General features: G+C 38.7%; 1 protein-coding gene across 5 annotated transcripts in view; it reads left to right on the top strand.

The window, feature by feature from the left end:
• Positions 1–23,198, top strand: part of LOC146591813 (uncharacterized) — a 46,784-nt gene that overhangs the window by 11,599 nt on the left and 11,987 nt on the right. For 2 of the 5 annotated variants that reach the window (XM_085312145.1, XM_085312149.1), the window contains exons 2-8: positions 10,376–10,541; positions 13,563–13,699; positions 14,472–14,543; positions 15,218–15,460; positions 17,003–17,098; positions 20,402–20,527; positions 21,516–21,638. In XM_085312145.1, coding sequence (XP_085168271.1) covers positions 10,376–10,541; positions 13,563–13,699; positions 14,472–14,543; positions 15,218–15,460; positions 17,003–17,098; positions 20,402–20,527; positions 21,516–21,638 — 963 coding nt within the window. The remainder of the gene's footprint in view (positions 1–10,375; positions 10,542–13,562; positions 13,700–14,471; positions 14,544–15,217; positions 15,461–17,002; positions 17,099–20,401; positions 20,528–21,515; positions 21,639–23,198) is intronic. The other 3 variants (XM_085312147.1, XM_085312148.1, XM_085312146.1) reach the window with 2 other exon arrangements.

Genomic DNA, 23,198 nt, shown 5'->3' with positions numbered 1-23,198 from the left:
TCCATTTTTAGGACATAATATCCAGACATCCATTCTTTCTTTCTTTTTTTTCCCTAGTTGGGTTGTGTAAGTGGTTGGCCAAAAACTAATCCAATAGTTTTTTTAGGATTATGCTTGTTCTAATGAACACAAACATCAGTGTTTATTCCTTTTGCCTATTCTCCAGAATTTGAGAATGCAGATGATGCTATACTTTATTCTGCTTTTTCTGTGTGAAAATCACAAATACTCAAAAGTAGTGTTTTCCCATATTTAAAACTGCACAGTCATAAGTATATGAGGATTCTAGATTTAGATAYACTTGAAATTCCAAAAAATCTTGATGGTCTAAACTATTTCAGCTTAAGTCCAATACATGCAAAGTTACACCTATATTTTTAATCTGAGAAATTCCTGCTGAATTTAGTATGGTTCGTTAAATCAGGCATTAAACTGGAGATTTCAGTTCTGCAGTTTGATGCTGTAATTGTTTCTTTGCCAAATACAATGGATTACTGGACAGCGTTTTAATGAATATACAGCTAAGAACTGTGTTCTCCACTGAAGTGTTTAAAATTGTGCTGCTCTGCCCTATTCTGTAATGTACCTCCTTGCAAATTCTAACAGGGAACTTCTGTAAAAAGGGTTACRTTTTGGCTCAATTTTCCCAGACATTCGAACAAAATGGAGAAAAGATGTGAAAAAAAGAAAGTGCAAAGGAGTCCATCTGCGTTGCGGAGAAGCTGAGCTGGAATAAGCATGGCTCTCTGCTGTTCGGGCAGTTCTCTCCATCCTGCCATCACTCGTTCCTAGGAAGTTGGCACGGGTCACTTGTCCTTTGACATGTCTGTCTTTTTGAGACATATTCTAGGCAGCCTTGCTCTGTTTAGTGTGTCTGCTAAGCTAATGTTATCTTTGTGTTAATTGGCTGGCTTTCAGAGCTTTTAAAAAATTCTCGAGGTTCTTTTCTCTGTTGTTTTACTGTGAAACAGCCTTGTTAAAATCAACAGATATTCTTTTTATTGAATGTCTCTTTTCTTTTTTTTTAATTTTGATCGTTGCTTTCTTTTGCCTAACAAATTTATTGTACAAATAAGTTTAAAATATTTAGATACTTACTAGAGGTTCTCATGTATAACTTGGAGGAGCAGAGGATGTATAGGAAACGCTTATTCACCCATGTCGTCTTTTTTTTAAGTTTAGATTTTTTTTTACTAAGAAATCAAATTTTTTTTCAATGTTGTATGAAAAATTGCTCCAAACAGCAGCTGGGGTTATTATAGAGTAGCACACTGCAAATAATTAGAGTTCAAAATCTGTCGTTCAATTGGATTTGTTGATTATATGTCTGATTTTGTATGAATTTATTACCTGATTCAGGTTTCTCATGACTTGACAAACCTTAAATGGAGACAGAATGCAAAAGTTGTAAGAGGCTGATAAAATAACGATATAATAGTTCTTTGCTCTTACAGCTTTTTTATCAGTACATCTTAAATCACTTTCATTAAGGAGGTTGATTGCAAACTGAGGTGCAAATATGAATCTTGTGCAGGTTATACCAGCAGGTCAGTAGTAGAGCAGGGGATAGACATCAGTCCGTCTTAGCTTCAGGCAGGGATCTGCCTGCTGAGCAACACTGTCTCACCTGCTTTCATCCCAAATGACTAAATAATTTACTTTCACAGTCAGTCACTGATCGGACTCCAACTATTATTCACTACCTTTAGTTTCATGTTCACCTGGATTGCATGGACCTGATCCCAACTGATTCTCTTCGCAATCCCTGTTAGTCAGTCTTTGGGATTAGACGACTCCTTATACAGCCTGAAGCTTTCCTAGTATCGACAGTGATGATTATGTTTTCATCATTTCTCGGGGGACACATCTGATAACTGTCTAATTCCAGGACTGTGATTTCACTGCCGGCAACGTGAAATGTGGAGCATTGAAGTGCTCCACAGCTGTGCCATGTTCTGATGCAGTCTGAAAGCCTCCATTCCACTATTGGGTGAAACTGTTACAAATAGAATAATATTAATGTCAGCAGCGAGGAAGTTTATAAAGTGATGACTCTGTATAGGCTCACTCAGGATGTTTACCAGAGCAATAGTTGCCAAGCAGATAAAGCATGTTTGGAAGATGCATTAGCAGATTTTTTTTCTTCCTGCAGCAACTGCTGAGGAATTAAACATATTTCTTGTACCTCCTTGCGTTTTTAGTGACTCTATGAATACTTCACTCAGTAATAGTGCCCCCTACCCATTTCCTAAAAGTAAATTAGTAATCAGGAAAGCTTCTGGTTTAAGACCTAATACATGTGCCTGTCAGCAGACACATGCAGAAACAATCACTTTGGTGGCCAGTGAACAGATTTGTTAAGAAAAACAATTTACAAGAAAGTTAATTAAATAATTAAACTGCTTGAGCTTTGTTCCACGTCCGTTTTCCAGTGCGCACTTACAGAAGAAGAGAGTATATAGAGTCTAAAAATAGCATAGAAGTGTAAGGAAAACTTACCAACATTTGATGGATAAAGGATATCCTACTACTATGTTTTATTCTTTGCTGGCTACTGTTTATATCCCCAGCCGCATCTCTTCTTTGTTTGTCTTTCTCTTCCTTTCCGAGATCCACCTGAGTCCACTTGGCTCCCTGGGCTAGCAAGGCTACGTCTGCACTTTTTATGTAGCTAGCCGCATGCAGGGAAGTCATGAAGCTGCCATCCCATTTGCCTTCTCAGCTCAAATAGGACAAAGAAGGTGCCCAAATATGACTGGGTGTAGGAACAGCCTTGGCTCAACTTCAGAGCAAGGCAGGATTTTGTACCTTCAGCTCTRTGGAGCGATAGCTTCACTTCTTTGTCACCACRCCACACTATTAGGAAAATGTTGCCCCTGTTTCTAGCGGGCACTCCTTGCAGTATGCAGGTARGGCTGCTTTGAAATGCCTTCCTTCACGTTATGGTCTTTTAAAAGCCAGATGCGCAGAGAATTTTTTTTTTCTGTTGTTGTTGATCAGCAATTTTTTATATATGTATCTATGATTTTTCTCTCCCATGCAAAGTTTCAAAGTCTAGAAACATTTTCCTATGCCAAATTGAAATGAGATATGAAATATAAAAGCTTTCTACAAGGAAATTTTAGACTAGCTCCCTTAAAGCAATCTACTTTTATTGTAACCCTGTAAACATTTTAATTTACCATTTTCTTTCATGCATGCAAACTAATTAATTAAATTTCAGAAAGAAAAGTAGTTTCAAAATGAAATGCAAAACTTTTGTTGTGTCTAAGTATCTACAAGGGATACATAGAAAACAAGGGTTATTCTCACTGAATCTGGAAGTGTATTTCCTATAAATCACTTTACGTTTCACAATTTGGCATTAGCCCAAGGAAAGTATTTCATCTGACAACTCCCAAGAATTTGTAAGACTTTTCCTGTAAGCCAGCCATTATCTGAAGAGACCTTGTTTATTGTGTAGGTGGCTTTTTTCCAAGCTTGTTAAAGTCTCAGCTTTCTGTTGAGAATGGTGACTAGCAGAGCAAGACTATCATGGTCTGCAGAAAGGAAAACATCGCCCAGGCGCACTGAATCACTGTACACATTGCTTGATCAGTGGCACATTTTTGTTGAGTTGGTAAAGGGCTGCAGTATCGTAGACACATGCTTGCTCAACCCTGTTGGAGCCTGTAGAATTCGACTTCAAAATTTTGATCAGTATGCGGTCATCTCTGTTCAGGCTCAGATTTTCCCAGTACGCCTTCCTTTCCCCAACCAGCCCTGAGGGATTCGCATATAGGTGTGTTTTAGTGATGTTGACACGTGTCTACTACTGAGATTGGGACAAATGAATCATTTTGCATAATGGAGCAAACAGCTMTCCAGTGGTTTTCATCACTACTGACCTGGGCTTTAGTCCAACTTCTGACATAAAGGTAGAAGCCTCTGTATCCTATTACAGTTGGCTGCACTGTGAATTCCTCTACTGAATGATTTTACTAATATACTTCAAAGAAAGAGTGGACTGTACAGGAAATACTAATGCCATCAAGGTCAGTGTGTATTGTAGTGCATTAGGCAATGACTGAATATTATTTTTTGTATATTGTAGTTCTCCCGGATGCCAAAATGGCAGTAATTGGATGATCTTAGTATTTCTGCTAACAAAATGTTTTGACTTCTGAAATGTTTCGTGAATCCATGTCATAGGAGATTTTGTATTCAGAGGGCATTTCCACTACTCAGGAGTGAAATATGTGTTCTTATTTAGCCATGAGGTAGGTTTTTTTAAGAACTCTTGAAAAATACAAGCATCCACTGGAGATAGCGCTGAACTGAGAGCCAAGACCTGACATGTCCAGACCTCAGGAAAGGCTAGGAATCTTATGACCCTATTTCTAGATTTAGCAGGGGATGAATCAAGGTCACCCAGGACCCTTTCAAAGAAATTTTAATCTGTTTCCACAATGTCACTTTTCTCTCATTCATCACTAGCATGCATTAAAACAGATGATAATGTTAGAAAGCTAGATATCAGTGCTAAACCAGGATTATGAGAATATGAGATACTATGTATACCTGCCCAGGGCTTAAAATCTGTTTAATAAATCTAGAGCAAAGCTCTTGCAATAAACTAGGAGTAAAATCTAAATTCTATTAAAGCAAACAGAGCATGAAAAATACCTGCACCTTCAAGACCCTAGTTCTGTTTTTGTTTTCAGCCCTCATTCAGCACATCCTGGTTACCTCAATCATCTTGAACCACAAACCAAAAAGGAAAATCCCCATGAGAACAGCACACTAACACTTCCTGGTTTCCATGCAATGCAATGTGGTTTTACCAAGAAATCTGTTAACAACCATATGTCTAAGTACTCTTTTAGCAGGCTTTCAGCAAAGCAGAGCAAGGTTGTTGCAAATCTTCTTCCACTTCAGTTGCTTTGATATGTCTTTGCAGTTATTAAAATAACATGTTTTTGAATATAAGACAGTATCCTCCTTGAAAATGAAACCACTGGGTATTGTTTCTTGAAAACGATGAAAAGTAGAGAGCAATACGTAACACACAGAGTGGATTGAAAATCTTTATGGAAAAGTGACTCCAGTGGGAAGAGTTTTCATGACACAGCAGCACTCATTATGAGAAAGGATGGAAGAGCCAGGGAAAGGGGAGATTGCAGCAGGCTTCTTACTGTAACAGCTCCTAACAAGCCTCTTCTACTAATAAGCTGAGGGTAACTCATCCTTTCATGAAAGTGCAATGCTCTTTAGTCTGTCTCTGCCAACTAAATCACACTAGTGGGCTCTTGGGAGCAAAGCATCTGTGGAAGTGGAGATAGTGATTTTGGCAGAATAGCTTTGATCCAGAAGTTGAGTAGGCAAAAGCCTAACAGCTGTAGGTGCAAGGTATGAAGCCTTCACAAGATGTTGCAGATGACAGACTGGTTTAGATGCAGGAAAAAGGGCAACAGCAGAGGAGGGATTGCCGAAGAAGAACATGGAGCTGTTTTCTGAATACCTCTGGATGAGAGAAAGCGGAAGGGCTGGGAGAGAGGCAGAGCACCAGAAATCCCCGGAAAGGCAGGGAGAAATGGCCTGTGTGAAAGTTAATGCCTTCCACACTCACTAAGCTGAATGGTGGCCCAAGGGCATTCCATGGCTTTGGTTTGAATCACCAAAGTCTCATGGTCTGGATGAAATTAATGATTATGACAATTCAGGCATGCTTAGTACTTTTTTCCCGTTTTAAGAACTATTTTAAAACAATACTGCCTTTCAGCTAGAGCAAATCACATGGATGTCAGGGAACCATCGTGGCCCTGCCAACCCCCACAGCCTGCCAGCTATGAAAAGTACGACAGAAGGAAACATTTGGGTGCTGCCTCTGACTCTGCTGTGAGTCCATTTAGAATAGGACCCTTTGAAACGTCAGGAAAGTTGAAAGGATCGGTAGTAGTTCAGCGCATGGTTGTAYGTTGCCCCAGCTGTTGAAACGTGGAAAAAGAAGTCTTTTACATAACTGTATTGAAGCCAGCTGAGTTACACTAATAAAAAAATAGACTCCAAAAGTAATGGGTTTGAACCTTCCTACACTACTGGAAAAGGTGGAATCTGTGTTTGGATTTGGATTTGGCAAACCTGTTTATTCCTTAGCTCCCAATTAGASTACAGTCCTTAGTATGGAAAAAAGCATTAGAGATATTAATTAAGGTGTATAATAGATTTTATATTGATATAGCTACCAACTTTTCATTAAGTCAATTATTAAGGGTCCATATTATCTGTAGATTAAAATATGGAACCTTTAATTATGAAATCTGAAGTTCTCATTTTGGGTTCTATGAGTGACTATGCAGCTTTAGGGAATGTACACTGCATCTGTATTTTGCTGTTTTTTAAATGTAGTGGTTATTACTTTCCCAGAAGAGATGTTTGGTTATGCTTTCAGAGACTGGAGCACTGTGCATTGCAGGTACTGCTGCAGTCATTCTTTGATGCTCCCTGCTTTCTGAAGAGCATCTATACTGCAAAAGTGTTGCAAACACTTTTAATAGGAGAAGACCCTCAAAAGAAGGACAAAGTATGCTGTCTCGACATTACATTAGGGTGAAGTGCTAAACAATTGGGTAGCCTCAAAACCAGTTTTGCATAGGATTGCTACATTTCTCCCTGGTGTTTCCTGAACAACCATGTGATCTTGTGCACTGCGTGAGTGGGGCTTTCTGAGCTTTGGCTCTTCTCTGTATGCACAGTGCAGATGGTCAGCATGTGTGTAGTAAGCCCCGAAGTGTCCCAGTGTACAGTATGTACACTGTAGGCAAGGCTGAACATTTCTTGGGAAAATGTTAATGTGCATTGCTGTAGCCTGCAAGTAGTTCCAGTAAGTTTATTTGTATAAAGCAGCCTATTTATTTTAACAGTTGGAGTTTAAGGAATTAGTTACCTAACAAATGGGACTCCTGCTGTGACTGGATCTCTGGGTAACATGTAATAGTATTTTTTAAGCCATAAATGGGCTGAGATTTGATGACAGCTGAATCAAATTCACTCTGGTTAGCTTCACTTAATATTTCAGTGCATATGGGATGAGTTGCAAAATTAAAATGCAACCCAAAGCAAGTRGATATGGTATCTGCTTTCACAGTGAAATTTATCCAGAAATGAGCCTAAGTTCACTGGAAGAGATGTTGATGTTCTAAGCAAATCTAGTTTCAGAACCACTGGGCTTGTTGCTTTCAGTTACTCTTAACAGATCTTTGTGATGTGATCCTTGAATTTAACATTGTCTTGATTGTTTAATTATTAAGAAATTTAGGCCTGTCTTACTGTATGGGGRAGAGAAGCAAGAAGGGAGAAAATAAAGAGAAGACAGCCTTTTCCTGTCTAGCTCATTTATGCTTAATACAGCTACTGACTAGATAGCTTCCAAAATAATACTGCACTTTGAATCTGGAACATTCAGATCCAAAACAGAAGTCACTTACACAGCAGATGTGAGGGAAGTTCCATTTCATAGCAACAGTAGTGGGACGTATTTTTTGTGCAGAGTAAGCTATTAGTTGCATTGTCRTAAGACAGCTGCTGGGATCTAACATGGTAGGTCTGAACATCTGTTGACTACATTTATGATTTCTACGTACCCATTTCAATGCTGTTTCGATTATGTTGTRCCATTCAGTGAGAGGTGTGGCTGCAGAACATCGCTACTCAGAACATCAGCTAGCCTCAGGCCAATGGTGCAAAAATCTGTGTCTTGCACTTCTGGAAGCACTATAACTATTTTTGAATTGTGTGTGGAAGCACTTGCTGATACTGGCATTGCTCTTCAGACTGCAACTAAGTCTTATATCTAGACATTAAGTTCTCCAGGAAAGGAAAGTGTATTTGTTGGCATCCTTTTCCTTCTGTATCATGTACAAGCTCTTTATTCTTGCGTTTAAAGCCCCTTGTGATATGACTGTCATCAGACGAATTTTGGTAGAACTGTTTTCCCTGCAAGAAAGCGGTTGTGTCAAAATAAAGACATTTTGAGAAAACATGATAGTCTTGCCAGAATTAAAAAAAAAAAAAAAAAATCAGCCTCTTGGTATTTTTATAAGAGATGATAACAAGCCTATTATGAACTGTAATCAACAAAACTTATAAACAGCTAAAGTAGTGTAAATCAGTTTTATCCAAAGAAAATGTTTTTGTCAGCCTAATTTTGGGGAAAAAAAGAGTTATTTTTTTGGCATCCTTTTTGTGGAAATGCAATGCAAGTATGCATAAGGATTAATTCTGTTGTCTATGGTAAGAAGTGTTTAAGAYTGGGTTTGAGCTCCTTTGGACAAATAATCATTAGCCTACTGGACTATTACCTATCCTACAAATAATGATTGTGTTGTCACACACCATACAGTCTGCATCTGATTTAGTACTTTGTCTCCCTGATTGTTTCCTGTTACCTGTGGAAAGAAACATTCCTTGCAGTTTACAACTGTGGTGAATGTATAGGAGCACTGAGCAGATACACTGTAGGTAGAACAGCCTCAGTAACCAGTGAACAAAAGCAGCTGAAGGAGGAATGCACACCTTGATTTCTATCGTTTGCTTTGACATTTATGGTATAGAAGAACATTGATTGTCAAGCAAAAATGATGTTAAGAAAGGTTGCTTGCTATTCACGTAGAACATGTCAATACGAATGTTCAAGAATTGCATTCCAGGTCTTTTAAGAAAGCAGTTATTATCTGTCACTTTTTGTTTCAAATAGATGGGCACTCCAGTGTAATATTTAGAGCAAATGGCTCTGTGTTTCCCCTTCTTGCGCATAGAACTAATGTTAAGATAAATACGAGTCGTGCTCCTCTTGTCACTGTGAATAACAGGCTGCTCCAGTCAAGTGTGCTTTGCACTTGTCATTCTGGTCTGGAGCTGCAACCACATTTTTCTCTTGAGGGAAAGGTGAGGCAGAGGCAAAGTTAATTCACATTGCTTTGAAGTGGCCTGAATCTTTCCCCATTTTCTGTGCTCATATTATTTTTAACACTTTTTTAGCTGTTCCTAGCTTTAAAAAAAGATAGTAAGCATATGTGCATTTTTCCCTTTGTCTTAGTTGGTCACAGACTTTTCCCTCAGATTACACTGTCTTTGCCATTGTACCTGTTGTGCTGTGTAGTCAGTATTTTTCCAACACGAAGATGAATGAATTGTGATCTCCCCGGGCCTCTGGCCTTGCGCCTTTCATTCAGTGTCTGTACTGAATGGTATGAGGTGCTCCCCTCCCACAGGCTTCGCGTGTGCAACTTGKTTAGGGTTCCTGGGCTGAAGGCCAGCAAATGAATTGTGCAACCCTGGTCAAGACTTCATTGAAGCTGCAATATAACTATGGCACCAAGCTTTTTTTATCATTTTGTTCATTACTTTTATCCTCATATTGCCTGCCATTTAGAAGTACTTCCATATGCCAACTTTTACAGTGTTATTAAATTGAAATCCATCTAATACATCCTTTGACATTAAAGAATCTACTGCAGGACCTATCAAAATTCTGACAGTAGTTGGCAGTGACATGAATTCAAGAGTGCAGCGAGAGAAAGCCTTTCAAAGTGGAGTGAAATACTGTCCAAAGTAGCGAATGGAAAGTAGGAAGTTCATTCATGTGTCCTCTTCTATAATGTGTATTTCATGCTTCTCTATCAGTCCTAGCTGGCTGAGTAAGAGGAGCTTGGAGCATATCTTTCAAGGAGTATTTAGCACCATGAAGTGCTTCTAGTTTACAATATTTGTGCAGCTCGCTTAGTTTTCGTATCAGGTAGGTTATATAATACCAGACTAATGCAAGTATTCTGCTTTTGTCTAACTAGTAACAGGAACACATTCCTTGAGCTAGTTCTGAAACTGTGGATTATCTTGTATATTCATTTAAAAGGTTGAAATTGTGAAAGGATCACAGTGTGATGATTAAGAAACCTTATAATCATAAAGGTTCTGATTATACAGCCATTTCATCTTTAAAGCATTCTGTTATGAATGAAATATTTTGTCTTCAAATGAATTTGAATATTCACTTTTTCAGTAACATCACTTCAAAGACTTGCACAAAATATTTTTATCTTCTTCACTGTTACTGCTGATATGTTAAAAGTGCTAGATATCTCAAGAGAACCATACTGTATTACATTTTGGGGGGAAGGGCTGAAGATCTGTGCCGTGTCTGAGCTCAAAGAAGGGAATTATGGAGAAGGTGATTTAAAGTGTCACCTCTGGTTCTGAATGAATTGGTACCTGCTACTTGTTGCTGTCTTGCTTTCCAAACAATATACTTGAAAGTGAATCACTGCCAGGTCTTCAGTGAATCAGTAAGTCCAATCCTTTGTAATCATTTATTTTTTTCTCTTTTTTTAAAAAACAGAATTCAATGTAAGTTGCAGATATGCAGGAGTTTTCCACGTTGAGAAAGATGGTCGCTACAGCCTGACACGAAGTGAGGCAGTCGAACTCTGCAAAGCTCTGAACAGTACCTTGCCAACACTAGAGCAGATGAGAAGAGCTCATAAACTGGGATTTGAAACCTGCAGGTAAAGAGGTTTTAGGAAAAATAATATATAATGACAAGTCCGTCCACATATATTATTATGTAATAATTATTGTTGCTTTCATGCAGTTGTTAATTAGATGGCCATATCATTCCTTAAGTAAGTTATGTTACTTAGGTGATGAGTAAGAAATCTTTCTGCATATATATGTTTGCTCTGATCCTGTAATAAATAGGTCCTTGGCTGCATATTTATTTTATCAATTATCTTGAAGAAATCATAATCTCTTGCAGATAAAGTTGAAAGATAGAGAGAGAGTGTAATAAACTAATAAGGAAGAAGTTCAAATCATACTGTATCACTAACTAATCTGTAGAAACAAGTAGGTGCAAAGTATGTATAATTTTAATGACCTGATGTAGGGTCAAAGACTGCAGGTTGTACGTACAGTGTAGGGAATTCCATCTTGTCAAGCAGTAGTAAAAAGTAGCAACTGGGACTGTGAGAAATGAACTGCTGACTTCCCAGTGAAAAACTGATCAGTGTTAATGCATCCCTTTAATATATGAATAGAAGATTTCAGAAGAGGGCGATAAAAAAGATAAAACATAAAAAATCCGTTCGTCAAGTGACTTAATCATCCTCTGTAATTTATGATTTAAATGGAACCCRGTATGGATAATATGAACCCTTCAGTGTAGCAAAATATAGCTGGAACAATTGACTGGAAGCTGAGTGTAGACAGTTCGGGACTTAAAAAAATTGAGTAAGCACTAGTGCAATAAAATATGCAAGGATAATAATTATTGGTTCAAACAACTTATAAGGATTATAGTAGATTCTTTGCCACAGTAAAATTTCATCAGGATTGAATATTTTTCCAAAGAATGCACTCTAGTTCAAATAGGAATCAAGCTGGGACATGGTCTGTAAGTAAGTTAGAGTAGATGAGAATGGGAGCTTGCTTTACAAAATGCATAATACACATATTATGCAAGTCATTCTAAACATTTGGATGCAGAAGAGAGGCTGAATTCAGGAGATGTAAACATGAAAAGTTTTTTAATCAGATAAGAAAGATTCATATTGGTGAAATGTTTTTGAGATGAATAAATTTCCAAAGATTTTCAACTTTAGCTGTATGAAGAACAGATAAAGAAGCTAAAAGCTTTTTTTAGCAGAAGCTAAAATGAACAACAAATATAAGAAAAAATGGAACATGTTTTATAATTCACAGGAGTAGAAAAGTTCCATGGACATTTCACCAAAAATTTGAGATTTTCATCCTTTAATTTGCATTCCATAGAAAGCAATCCTGGTATCAATACTACTTGTAACTATTTCAGGTGAGGGTGACAGTAACTTCTATCAGTTTAGTCAGTGGTATTTCATAAAAAAATGCATGAATGTTCTTTCCCATTGGTTTGCAGTCATAACAATTGAATAAAAGCGTCTTTCAAATTAATAGCTGTATTTTTACTAAGCAGTTTGGTTACTGTGAAAAGATATGTGCAGTGCTTTGAAAATATTGTTCTTATTATGTCAGTGCTTTGAAAATACTGTTCTTATGCGTATAAATGCCATGCACTGTTATTGATGATAGCATATAGCACATTTATTTTCAGCAACGTTTGCCTTGCACTGTGGAGAAAGAGACTAACAATAAATCAGGGAACAATAGCCAGAAATCCCCTGGTGATGAGTGTTTTAGAAGATTCTCGCATTAGAAGTGGTAGCATTGTTTAAAATACTGCCAAATAAAGACTGGAGGCAACTCTTCACGGTGAGGGAAAAGGCCTTAATGATGGAGTACGCAAGTTCTTTTCTCTAAGTCGTTTGTCATTAGCTATACAATTCTCTCTAATTTACAGCTTAGCAGAGGACGGATATGGATATATAAGCCGTGTAGAAAGGGTTCCTCCCTTCCCTCCACCTCCCACCTTCTTACTTTTTTACTTGTCGATCCTGTGTTAGAAGTCCTTGTTTGTAAGGCCAGGCAGTCACCAAGCTTGAGTAGAAGAGAAAAAATATACTGCATATAATACTCAAAATACACGTGGAATAGAGAGTGAGTGAGATGAATTAACTGACTGTAACACWAGTAAGTGATTAATAGATTACACAGTGTCAGTATCATAGGCTCAGTTGGAAGCGTCAGTAACGCAGTTTATTATTCCACCTACAACAGAGATTTAGAATTGCAAGTATCTGCATGGTAGACATGTAGCTGGAATGAGGCTCAAAGATAAAAAACTGCAAAGCTATGAGATTTACTCCTCCCTAATAAGTTGTGCGCAAAACAAAAAACAACCAAACCTCRGTGCTTTTTGCCATTGTATCACTTCTCCCGGCTAAATACATTGGAATTAATCAGGTGCTCCGAAATTGCAGAATAGTAGTAATGCATTGCRCATTACGTAGCTCTGTTAACTGCAGTCTTCGCTGCAGTGTGTGAACTMTGTATGTAACGGCAGCATTGCTTAATTGAAAGAAACAGTAAGAATTCATGGATGGATGAGTGTTGTGTTATATCTGAACATTTTATTAAGCCTTCTGCTTTGAAAAAAGGGGTGTGACTTGCAATCATTCTCTAAATTTACTCACAGACTATAAACTAATTCTCAAGTGTTTCTCTGTGAAATAACACTGAGCAATGTGTTATGCTCAAGATAATGAAAATGTGATTTCCTGAAGAAGAAAGAAGCCAATCTTTAGTGTCAGGTAATACAACTTCCCACTGAATAAGAAGCTCACTTAGCCTTCCTTAGCACTGCCTTGCTCTGGAACCTGTCATTTAGCTAATAAGTACTCAATTAAAATGGGTTTAGCTCTAGACTTACATGCAAAACGGTGTTAAGTGGATGGAGACTGATGACGTTAGCTACGTGTAAGAAAGGAGCAACCTTTGTATGCAAAATTATGCATAATGCATGTACATTTTTAAAAATGTTGTAAGAGGAAAAGGATGGGTTCTTCATAGCTACTTCAGGTTTGAGCTATCTAGAACATTTGTGTCATCTGCTTTAATATATAATATGATGTATTCTCCTCTGTTCTTCATAGATATGGTTTTATAGTGGGACATATTGTTATCCCACGAATCAATCCCTATCATCTYTGTGCAGCAAATCATATTGGCATTTACAAGCTTTCATCAAACACAACTGGTCGGTATGATGCATATTGTTACAATGCAACAGGTATGTATATGCTTTTATGAGGTATTTTAACTATAAGTTAACTAATAGAAATATGGATGATCTAGTTAGGATACTGAAATGAGGACTTATATTAAATATCACCAGTTTCGCAGCAGAAAAGAAACGCATTTTGCCAGTCTCTAGAATTGTATTTATAATACCAACAACAAATTTGACCTATTTTGTCATTAGTGTGTTTGAGATTAAACAATCTTCTGCCTTTGGGACTAATTTAGCTTTAGAACTGTGTAATTCAAATGGTGAAACACCACAGCCGTGAATCTAAAAGACTTATCTATTGCGGGTAATGGCATCCAGCTCTTCTGTTCATGCAYCCAGTAACATCTATAACTAGTAATAGTTACTTGTACAAATCCATGAGGCTTGGGAGCCTGCAAGGATCTTGGCTTTCATTTTCAGTGTATGTGATGCCTCAAACCTGCATTCAGAGATTAGGCAGTTACATAGTGATGCAGGTCAGAAGCAGACTTCTTGTTTTAAGCTTGTTGAAGCTTGGAAATATCTTGCTAAATTATTAGGAGACTGTAGATAATCTTTTAGCACATGCTAAACACAGCGTATGGAGATAAAACCTGTGCTAACTTCCAGGGAGTRCATGCTGCCTCTGCAGTAGCCCTCAGCTGCAGGCAAGGGGTCCCCCCCAGCTGGAAAGGGGTTGAGCTGCCCCTGGGGTGGCTTTCTGGACTGCCATATGGAGTCAAATTTTCTCAATTTTATGCTTTTAATATTTTCTATTTTCCTTCCTTTTCAGAAACAAGGGATAAGGCATGTGAGCCAATTGAAAGGCTAGATACTTCTTTGCTCAATAATCGCAGCAAAATAGGTATTGTATGAAAAAGTCCTACCATTTGCTTCTTTCTCATGATCTGGTTATCTTTTTTTTTTACATATACAATTATTATTTTTAAAAATCAAGCCAAACATAAGAAAAACWAGTTTAGAGATGTTGTACTGCAAGTAAGGCAATTAATTACTCATCTAATTACTAGATCTTATGGGGCTGAGTTTGCCTCAAGGTGCTACTAACAAAGCAAATATTTTTTATACAAGTATTTGACAATTTTAAACAACATGGGGTTGCTGATGTTTGTTTGACTTATAGGACTTTGCTTAAAATGGCAACCGTGCTACATTCTAAGTTGCTGGTTAGCAGAGCAACTGGAAGTGAAAGGCTACTCTCATAATAAATTACTTGTCCCGGTTCTGAAAGCCTTATCGACTTTAGAGAGGCCAAGATTTTACATTTAAATCAAACTTCTGGTCAAAATATCAAAATATATGAATTGTATGCCATCATGTTTGACAGGAACTACTGGACATAGTTTGATGGTGTATGATGTGGACAGATTGGGTAAAATGACAAAAATTTGGATGAGCTGATACTAATCCACAACTATTTCTCTTTATTTATTATAGGACTTAAGCTGTCTATCACAGCTGAAATATATCTATGTAGCTCCTAGATATTAACAGCTGTTTAATTTCTCCTTCCAACAGTCATTGATAATGCAGATGGCTCACGTTACAATGCAGATGGCACTCGTCATAGTGGAGATTCCTCAACCTCAGGTGTAGATGATGAAAATGTAGGCAGTGGCTCAACACATGACACAACTGCAATGGATACCTCCATCAGAAGATCCCCCAGTACCTCATATTTTGAAAATACTACTCCAGTCTCACAGCTACCAGATCATTCTTCGGGAGGAGGTGAAAGGGAATTTCCTCCAATAAGTACTGGTGAGGATAATAGGTTGCAACTGAATCCTCTTTAAAATAACTGAGTGAAGAATTACATTGCTAGGTAAATGATTTCATGAGGCAGTGAGATGCACAATTTCTGATTTGTACCTCTGAGAGTTAAAGGAAAAAGTGTATATCTCTGGAAAAACAGAAGCATTACAAATTTCTAAGGATTTTCTGTGATTGAATGAGAGTACAGGGCAACTGGGTATCAGCATAGTTTACCACATAAACCTTCCTTCCTTCCTTGTTGATAATAATTTGTTCTAAGCATTTGCTTTTGTTCTTAAAATATTGATATTGATTTCATTAGAAAGATCAAAAACATGTCTAGTAGAGAATACAGGTTAGGGAGGTGTAGTTATCTAGGAGATAAGGGTAATGTATGGTCTATTTTCTAGTAAAATGGATTGACAGCCTGCATTTAAGGAATAAAAACAAAGAGTAGTTTTCAGTACAAGTAATATTTTCTTTGTACAAATGCAGGGGGAGGTGGTTTAGAATATTGTCTTACTACAGCATACTACAGAATGCAGAGATGAAAATGTCGAATAAAAATGTTATTAATAGGTGCTTCCTCCAGGTAATAAAGCCAAATTCTATTCCCATGAAGCCCCACCAAATGCAAGTTCCATACTCTTTCACAGGGCGTTCTACAGGGTGTAACCAAATATAGTACCTTGCCTGTATTTTGTTTTCTTGTGGAGGTGACTTTTTTTTTTTTTTTCCCTTCCGTCTTGTAGGTTGCTTTTGTGGCTGAAATTATCAAAGGTGTAAAAGATTAGCTTCCATAGAACCTAATGGTTACCAGTGGAATTCATTCTCTAAATATAGCAAAGTTTACTTTGTGACCTCTGACCATAGGCTTTTTATCAAATTGTTCATCAGTCACCAATGGAGGATACCAATAGTTTAAATCATTGTAAACTGCTGCATACTACTGAAATTTATAAGCTTTTTTTGAGCCAAAGCATTAGGATTATAAAATGACTTGTCACTGCTGATGTATTTATGGCACTTTATGGTTGTTTTTCCGTGTAATGAAATGACAGGTAAATGCTAGCATTTTCTTCCTGAGGAATTATGTAAGAGCCATTTCCCAGAATATATGCCATGCACTTCAATTGCTTGTCATGAAAATTTTCAATAACTCTGCTTGCATGCATAGCCTTTTGTTGGACTGGCTCAGAGTATGTATCAGTAAAAAGAAGAGTACAAATAACTTCATTCACTGCTCTAGATTCCATGTCCAGATGGTACACAGGTGCAATAAGAGCTTGGATCACATGAACAGATTGTTGCCAGAATTTTCACCTTCACTATAAAATACAATTTTCTTGAAATAATCTATTTTAGTGATATATATATTTATACTCTGTTAGTAAAGCAAGGATATTTGAAGTTGAACTGTATCTTTCTCCTCAGTTGAACCAGTAAATGCAGAAATGGGGGCTTGCAACGTAGAATAACAGTAGTTATGAGTATACTGAGTGGTAGCTTGGCTAATGGAATAGTAACAATTCATCCATTTTCGTACAGATCATGAATTTTCTACAGTACCYACTGACATCTCTTTGGTGCCAATAGCTGATGATTTCCCTGAAAAAGGAGATGGACAGCAGCCTACAAGTACTAGTAAGATTCATGTATTATGATAACTAACTCAAATATGCATTGTGTTAAAGCTGCTTTCTTCTTCCAGCAGGGCGTTCTGGTAAGTGGTGAGATATGTATTATCTCCAATATTGCAAAAACATTGAAGCACACTGCTTCCTGGAGTGTTGAATCAGAAATAAACTCTGCTTTCTGGTGACTGTCACTTATTTAAAGGGACAAGAAGAGCCAAAACATTTACTGTTTGGTTACTCAATGCTTATACATGAGTTACGGAAGTATTGTTGATTTACTTAYTCTGTGTTTCCCACTGTCATTCTATCAGACCTATTTACTCTATGAGGCACCACAGATTAATGCAACCAATTATCACTTGGTGTGGTAACTTCTWCTGCTTTCAGAAATAGAAAGGACATTTTTGTCAGTTGTGATGAACGTATGTCTGTTTGTGGTTCTAACTTGTTTATGGTGGTGAAGCTGGATGACTCCAGGTCAAAATCATGGCCTTGCTCACCAAAGCTGTGCTCTAAGTAGCAGTGCCATTGCCAGCCCACTCATGCATTGCAAAAATGAACTTTGTCCTTGTTGGTGGCAAGATGCCCGTAAAAACTCTGGGCTTGATGCTTCTGCGCGCTTTGAGACTTTAACATAATCTCAAGTAGTTAATGGTGCTTAACTATTAACTGTTTCCTATGCTTGTCTCTAGAAAGCTGTGCTAAGTGGGAAAACCCCGTATTTTTTATCCTTAATTTTTTTTCCGATATCTGGTGCACAACAACTACATCAAAAAAAAAAGCTTTTAAAATCTTCTTACACTTTTCAAGGTGGGACTGTACATATATTCATCTGGGTTCTTAAGTTTAATGTGATAAAAATTTTTGTGCCAGAAAAGAAAATGAGGCTAAAGGGAGAACATTTGAATGTGATGGAGGAGATTTACAGAGTTATGATTGACAGTTGTTTGTACTAAAGATTGAACAGATAGAAATAAAAGTTTCTTCCTGCCAATTCTTTTTCCTCGACATGGAAGCCAGTGATAGTGAGGAATTTACTTAAGTGTTTGTTTGATGCTGATATATAGTCAAATGGTCTACAAAATTTGGAGGGACATGGCCTGTATATAGACACCAGAGGACAGAGTAAAAGTGATTATAACTCTTTCAGARTGAGCAAAAGCTTTACTAAAATACAAGAATCATGCAGCCAAACATCTTGTCTCAGAAAATGTGAATGTTGGTAACACTTCACAAATATATGGATATGTCCAGAYGTAACCTGAAAGGGCAAATGGAAGAGCTGGATTTCCATTGAACATATTCTGCTAGCACAGGGCTTATATTGGGTTTATTGAAGAGGAGTGTTGCTATGTGTTTATATGGGAAAGCAAAAGACACCATGGATGATTTTTAACAGGACTGGCATTGTAAAAACCTTGTATTTCTTTCYTTTTTTTCCAGCAATACTGTATTTAAATTTTGTCCTGCAGTCTTTAGTATTTCAAGGTGCCTATGTCAAATTATTTCCTCCTACAAATTTGTGAGAATAAACAGATTAGGAAATCAAATTAGATTTACAACTTCTCTGTAGCTGTGGATATTTTAGTATTTGAGAATTTTTGTATTACATTGCTTAATTCTTCATGGTGTAAGAGGAGCTTCTTCCTGAAGGCAATTGTATGTTTAGAAGTGTTTTTTTTTTTTTTTTACTGAATATCAAAAAGAAATCTAATAGTGCGGTAGTTTGTTTCTACATACATGGAGAGGTGATATCAGATAAGCACTGCATTAAAACTAAGATACATCCATTATATTTGACTTCAGTGCTCACCATGCTCATCATTTAGTCTTATTCAATAAGAGAAATGCACAAAACAAATGTAAAGGGAATAACTTAATGTTAGATAGTCCAACAGGCTACACTTTCAAACTATATATAATGGATGCATGTGCATGCAGTAATAAACCTCCCTATTAAGTTAAACTCCAGGAAGTGTTTGTGATAATCTTTTAACTTTTTCTTACTGAAAACTTAAGTTTTAGCGGAAACATCAGTAGAATTTTTTATGTAATTATGTGTAACTACATTTCCATAAAATACAAATGTGTGTATGTGTGTGAGCGCACAAGTGAAAAGTTGGAATTTATTAAGTCTCTTCTACTCATAATAGTGATACTCAACCAGAGCATATCTGTACATCAAAAATGTGCATATCACTGATATTTCTAAGAGTTTTCTTTTTTTTAATACATTATCCATCTTCCTATTTTACCTTTTGACATTGACCACTAATCCTTTATTTCTGATACCAGAGTCAGAGTAGTATTAAATCTAAGGAATAATAGGTGGCCATGGGAAGACAGTATGCCTATTCAATCAGACAGGTTTTCAGAAAGTCAGACAYTGTTAGGTTTTGCTGAAAAGGGGGCCTCTCCTTGAAAAAGATGCAGTTCTGAGTCCWTATACTTTGCAGCTTACAGATAGGGAAAACAGAAGTACTGTACGCTAAATAAAATCAGTTTGTGCTATTTGGTTATCAGAACTTTGATTTCTAGGTCTTGCAATTTCTAATCCTTTCATTTATTACACAAAAATGTTAACAGCTAGGATTGCAGAAGTCAATATTGAAGGTTTTTTTCTGATTGTATTTTTGAAGATTATTCCTCTGAATTCAGACAGACTGCATGGTATCTCTTCTTCTTCAAAATATAGAACATGTATTTAAACGATGACAAAAGTATTGCTTGTGAAGAATTGCTCAGAGTACAGATATTCCCAGACAGATATTTTGAAGTAGATTTTGCTTGTCTTTTGGTGAATATGTGTATTACCTGCAAAACAGCTCTTGTTGTAAGCTCTGCTTTTTAGTGTTATTCCTTCATTAGGTTCTTAGCAGAGAGGAAAGTTAAACTATCAAAGTGGCTGCACTGAGGGATTTCATTTTCTATGTCGTGCATGCTTCTGTTACCTTCATACATTGTATGTTAAAAAAAGTACGAGATACATCACATTCAGGAAATAGTTCTGTTGCAGCTATAAAATCCGTGTGGAATTCACTGACTTTAGTACTARACTTTTAGAGCTGATAACACAATCTAATACTGTAGTAGGGTATTTCAAACTTCATGGACACTAAAATCATTGGGTGTTGTGTTCTTTGAGGAATGTACTGATACCATGGGGTTCATACATTCACTTTGCGCTCGCTCCCATCTCAGTGGCATGGGCATGTTGAGGGTGCCGGTGCTGGTGGACTTGACTTTGCTGGAGGAAAAGTGCCTCTCAAGAAATAACCAGTTCTTGGYTGAATGAACCATGTCCTRACAGCTCCGGGGCCTCATCGTGACGACCTGGAGAAAGCCACCACCCAGGCTCAATGGAATCCGTTCCTGCACCACTGGTGGTGGTCAAACCCCGGAGACAAGGCGCAAGAGCCGACGCAGGCAACAAGGGGTAATGAATGTCACGCTGAGAGGGGTGCTCTGTTGAGGGGCTGAGTCTCCTTGCTGCAGGAAAGCAGCAAGTTTCGGAACGAGAAGGTGGAGGGGGCTTGGATGTGTGGTACCGGTCGCCGCATTTTGTTCTGATTTGTTTGATATGGGAAAAGCAAAGGATTAGGCTGTCTCTCGCTGACCGCACATTTGGTAGCCGTGAAGCACATAGCTTGGCCTGAGGATGACACATGTCCTGAGGAGGTTCTCCACCTCTGGAAAAAAAAATAAACTTCAGAAATCAACTGTGTAGATCCCACCTGTGACAGGGATGCAAAATGTATTTCCTCTCGTTTAGTAGGTATTGAGAACATGTAGGAGTGCTAAGTGGAAAATGAATGAACAGCATTTCATAAACCACTTATCATGTTATTTGCCTAAGGGCTTAAATCAATCAGTGAGGGAAATCTGGGGGGGGGGGGGGGGGGAAGAGGAAGCAGTAAGACATCTCTCTGGCTTCTTCTTTCTGTTCTTTACACTTAAAGAAGAAAGGTGTATAGCTGTGTTGTAAACAGCATTCAATTTGCCGGAAAGATGAAGGCTGTGAGGGAAGTAAAGGAAGAGATTACGGGAGTTCCATTTTGTTCTAAGAACTGGCACATGTGACCCTAGATGTCCCCTATCGCCTAAGGATGTTCAAATGACCTTAATTTTTCTTCCCACACTCTGCTRTAAGGCAGCAGGACTGGTCAGTGCTGTGGCCRTGGGTAGGGCACTGAAATGCAGGTARCRGGCACGTAGGGGCAGCTTCAGCAAGGCCATGGCAGTGTGGTGAATCCCATGTGGGACGGAAGAACCATGACAGGAGAAACAGTCGTGGGAAGGAAGGTTCTGTTTGCTKTTGTGTGTGACTTTGGCCGCAGGCGTTGCGAGGGAGACGGGAGAGCGTAGRTRGTGGCATAGGAGGCCTTGCGGGTTAGGGCTTCACTGCCAATTTAACGTCATGACAGCAGATGTGACTTCAAGCGGCAATGGCTCAGATGATGAGGACTCTTCAGAGGAGACGGCTTACCCAACAGCGTTTCCAAGCTGGGACATGAGTGTGGCCGAGAAAGAGTATTCTGCAAGTACTAGTAAGGAATTTCCTCTCTTTTTTGACCCCCCCACCCCCCCGACACACACACGCTTGTGCTACCTGACGTTCCTCCTGCTTTGCCACACCTGTGTTGTGAGAAGAGTGGCGGCTGTTCTGATTTGCTGTTCCTTCAGAAATGTCTCCTATGCCACAGGAAAATAGCCTATTTAGATCTTGTGAGGCCCCTATTCTTAGAAGGAGCTTCTGCTACTGCTGTTAGAAGTGACGTCCTGGTTCCACACATGTTTGTTTTGTGGGCTTCCTAGGTGGGATGTTGTGTGCCAAGTAACCGTTCCTTCTTGGAGGAGTTTTCTGCCCTGTATACATGTGACACAGTTAAAATACTTACTTGGCTTGCCCAGCACAATGGTGGAAAAGGGTGTAGTTTCTTGTAAATTCTCTAGACGAGAAGCTATTTCCATCCTTAAACACCTATGACAAACCTGTGGAGCAGCAGTGCTTGGAATGCAATGTTATGAGAAAATGCTGTGTGGGGGGGTTGGGGGGATGTTGGGGGAGAATGTGATAGAAGTGCAGCTGTGTCTTTCTTTCTGTGACGTGCTGACGCCTAACTGAGAAGTGTTTCTGGTGTGGATTTTGCTGATAGCATTGGGTTGAGGGAATGCATGCGTCTTTGAAGCAGAATTGCYGTTGTTATGAGCCCAGGTCTTTGGTCGCGTTGGCTTCATGGCATTGTTGGTAGAGGAGAAGGCTAAACTAATGGGTGTGCTTGTCTCTGGGTGTCCTTTCTGCCTAGCGTGGATCCTTCTTTCACCTCTTCTGTGTGTTTTTATATCAAGACTTGTTGGCTGCTCCACRTTCTGGAGGCTCTTTGAGGCTRYCTGCTCTCTGTCCTGCTGGCTTAGCCTGTGTGGAATTCATTAACCTTACCGAACTTCAGAGTCTTGCGAAGACCCGAAAGGCTTTTTGACAGCTCCTCCCAATGGATGATGCTTTTCTTGGGATGGCCACTAGTGCTTTTGTCTGGCTCAGTTTCTGAGGAATGTACTGATACCGTGGGGTTCATACATTCACTTTGCGCTCACTCCCATCTCAGTGGCATGGGCATGTTGAGGGTGCCGGTGCTGGTGGACTTGACTTTGCTGGAGGAAAAGTGCCTCTCAAGAAATAACCAGTTCTTGGTTGAATGAACCATGTCCTAACAGCTCCGGGGCCTCATCGTGACGACCTGGAGAAAGCCACCACCCAGGCTCAATGGAATCCGTTCCTGCACCACTGGTGGTGGTCAAACCCCGGAGACAAGGCRCAAGAGCCGACGCAGGCAACAAGGGGTAATGAATGTCACGCTGAGAGGGGTGCTCTGTTGAGGGGCTGAGTCTCCTTGCTGCAGGAAAGCAGCAAGTTTCGGAACGAGAAGGTGGAGGGGGCTTGGATGTGTGGTACCGGTCGCCGCATTTTGTTCTGATTTGTTTGATATGGGAAAAGCAAAGGATTAGGCTGTCTCTCGCTGACCGCACATTTGGTAGCCGTGAAGCACATAGCTTGGCCTGAGGATGACACATGTCCTGAGGAGGTTCTCCACCTCTGGAAAAAAAAA

This window comes from Rhea americana, unplaced genomic scaffold, assembly GCF_003343005.1.
Source record: "Rhea americana isolate MKP2758 unplaced genomic scaffold, rheAme1 scaffold_359, whole genome shotgun sequence".
Taxonomy (NCBI): Eukaryota; Metazoa; Chordata; class Aves; order Rheiformes; family Rheidae; genus Rhea; species Rhea americana.
Note: the sequence above shows the minus strand (reverse complement) of the source record. Positions and strands in the feature narration are given on the sequence as shown.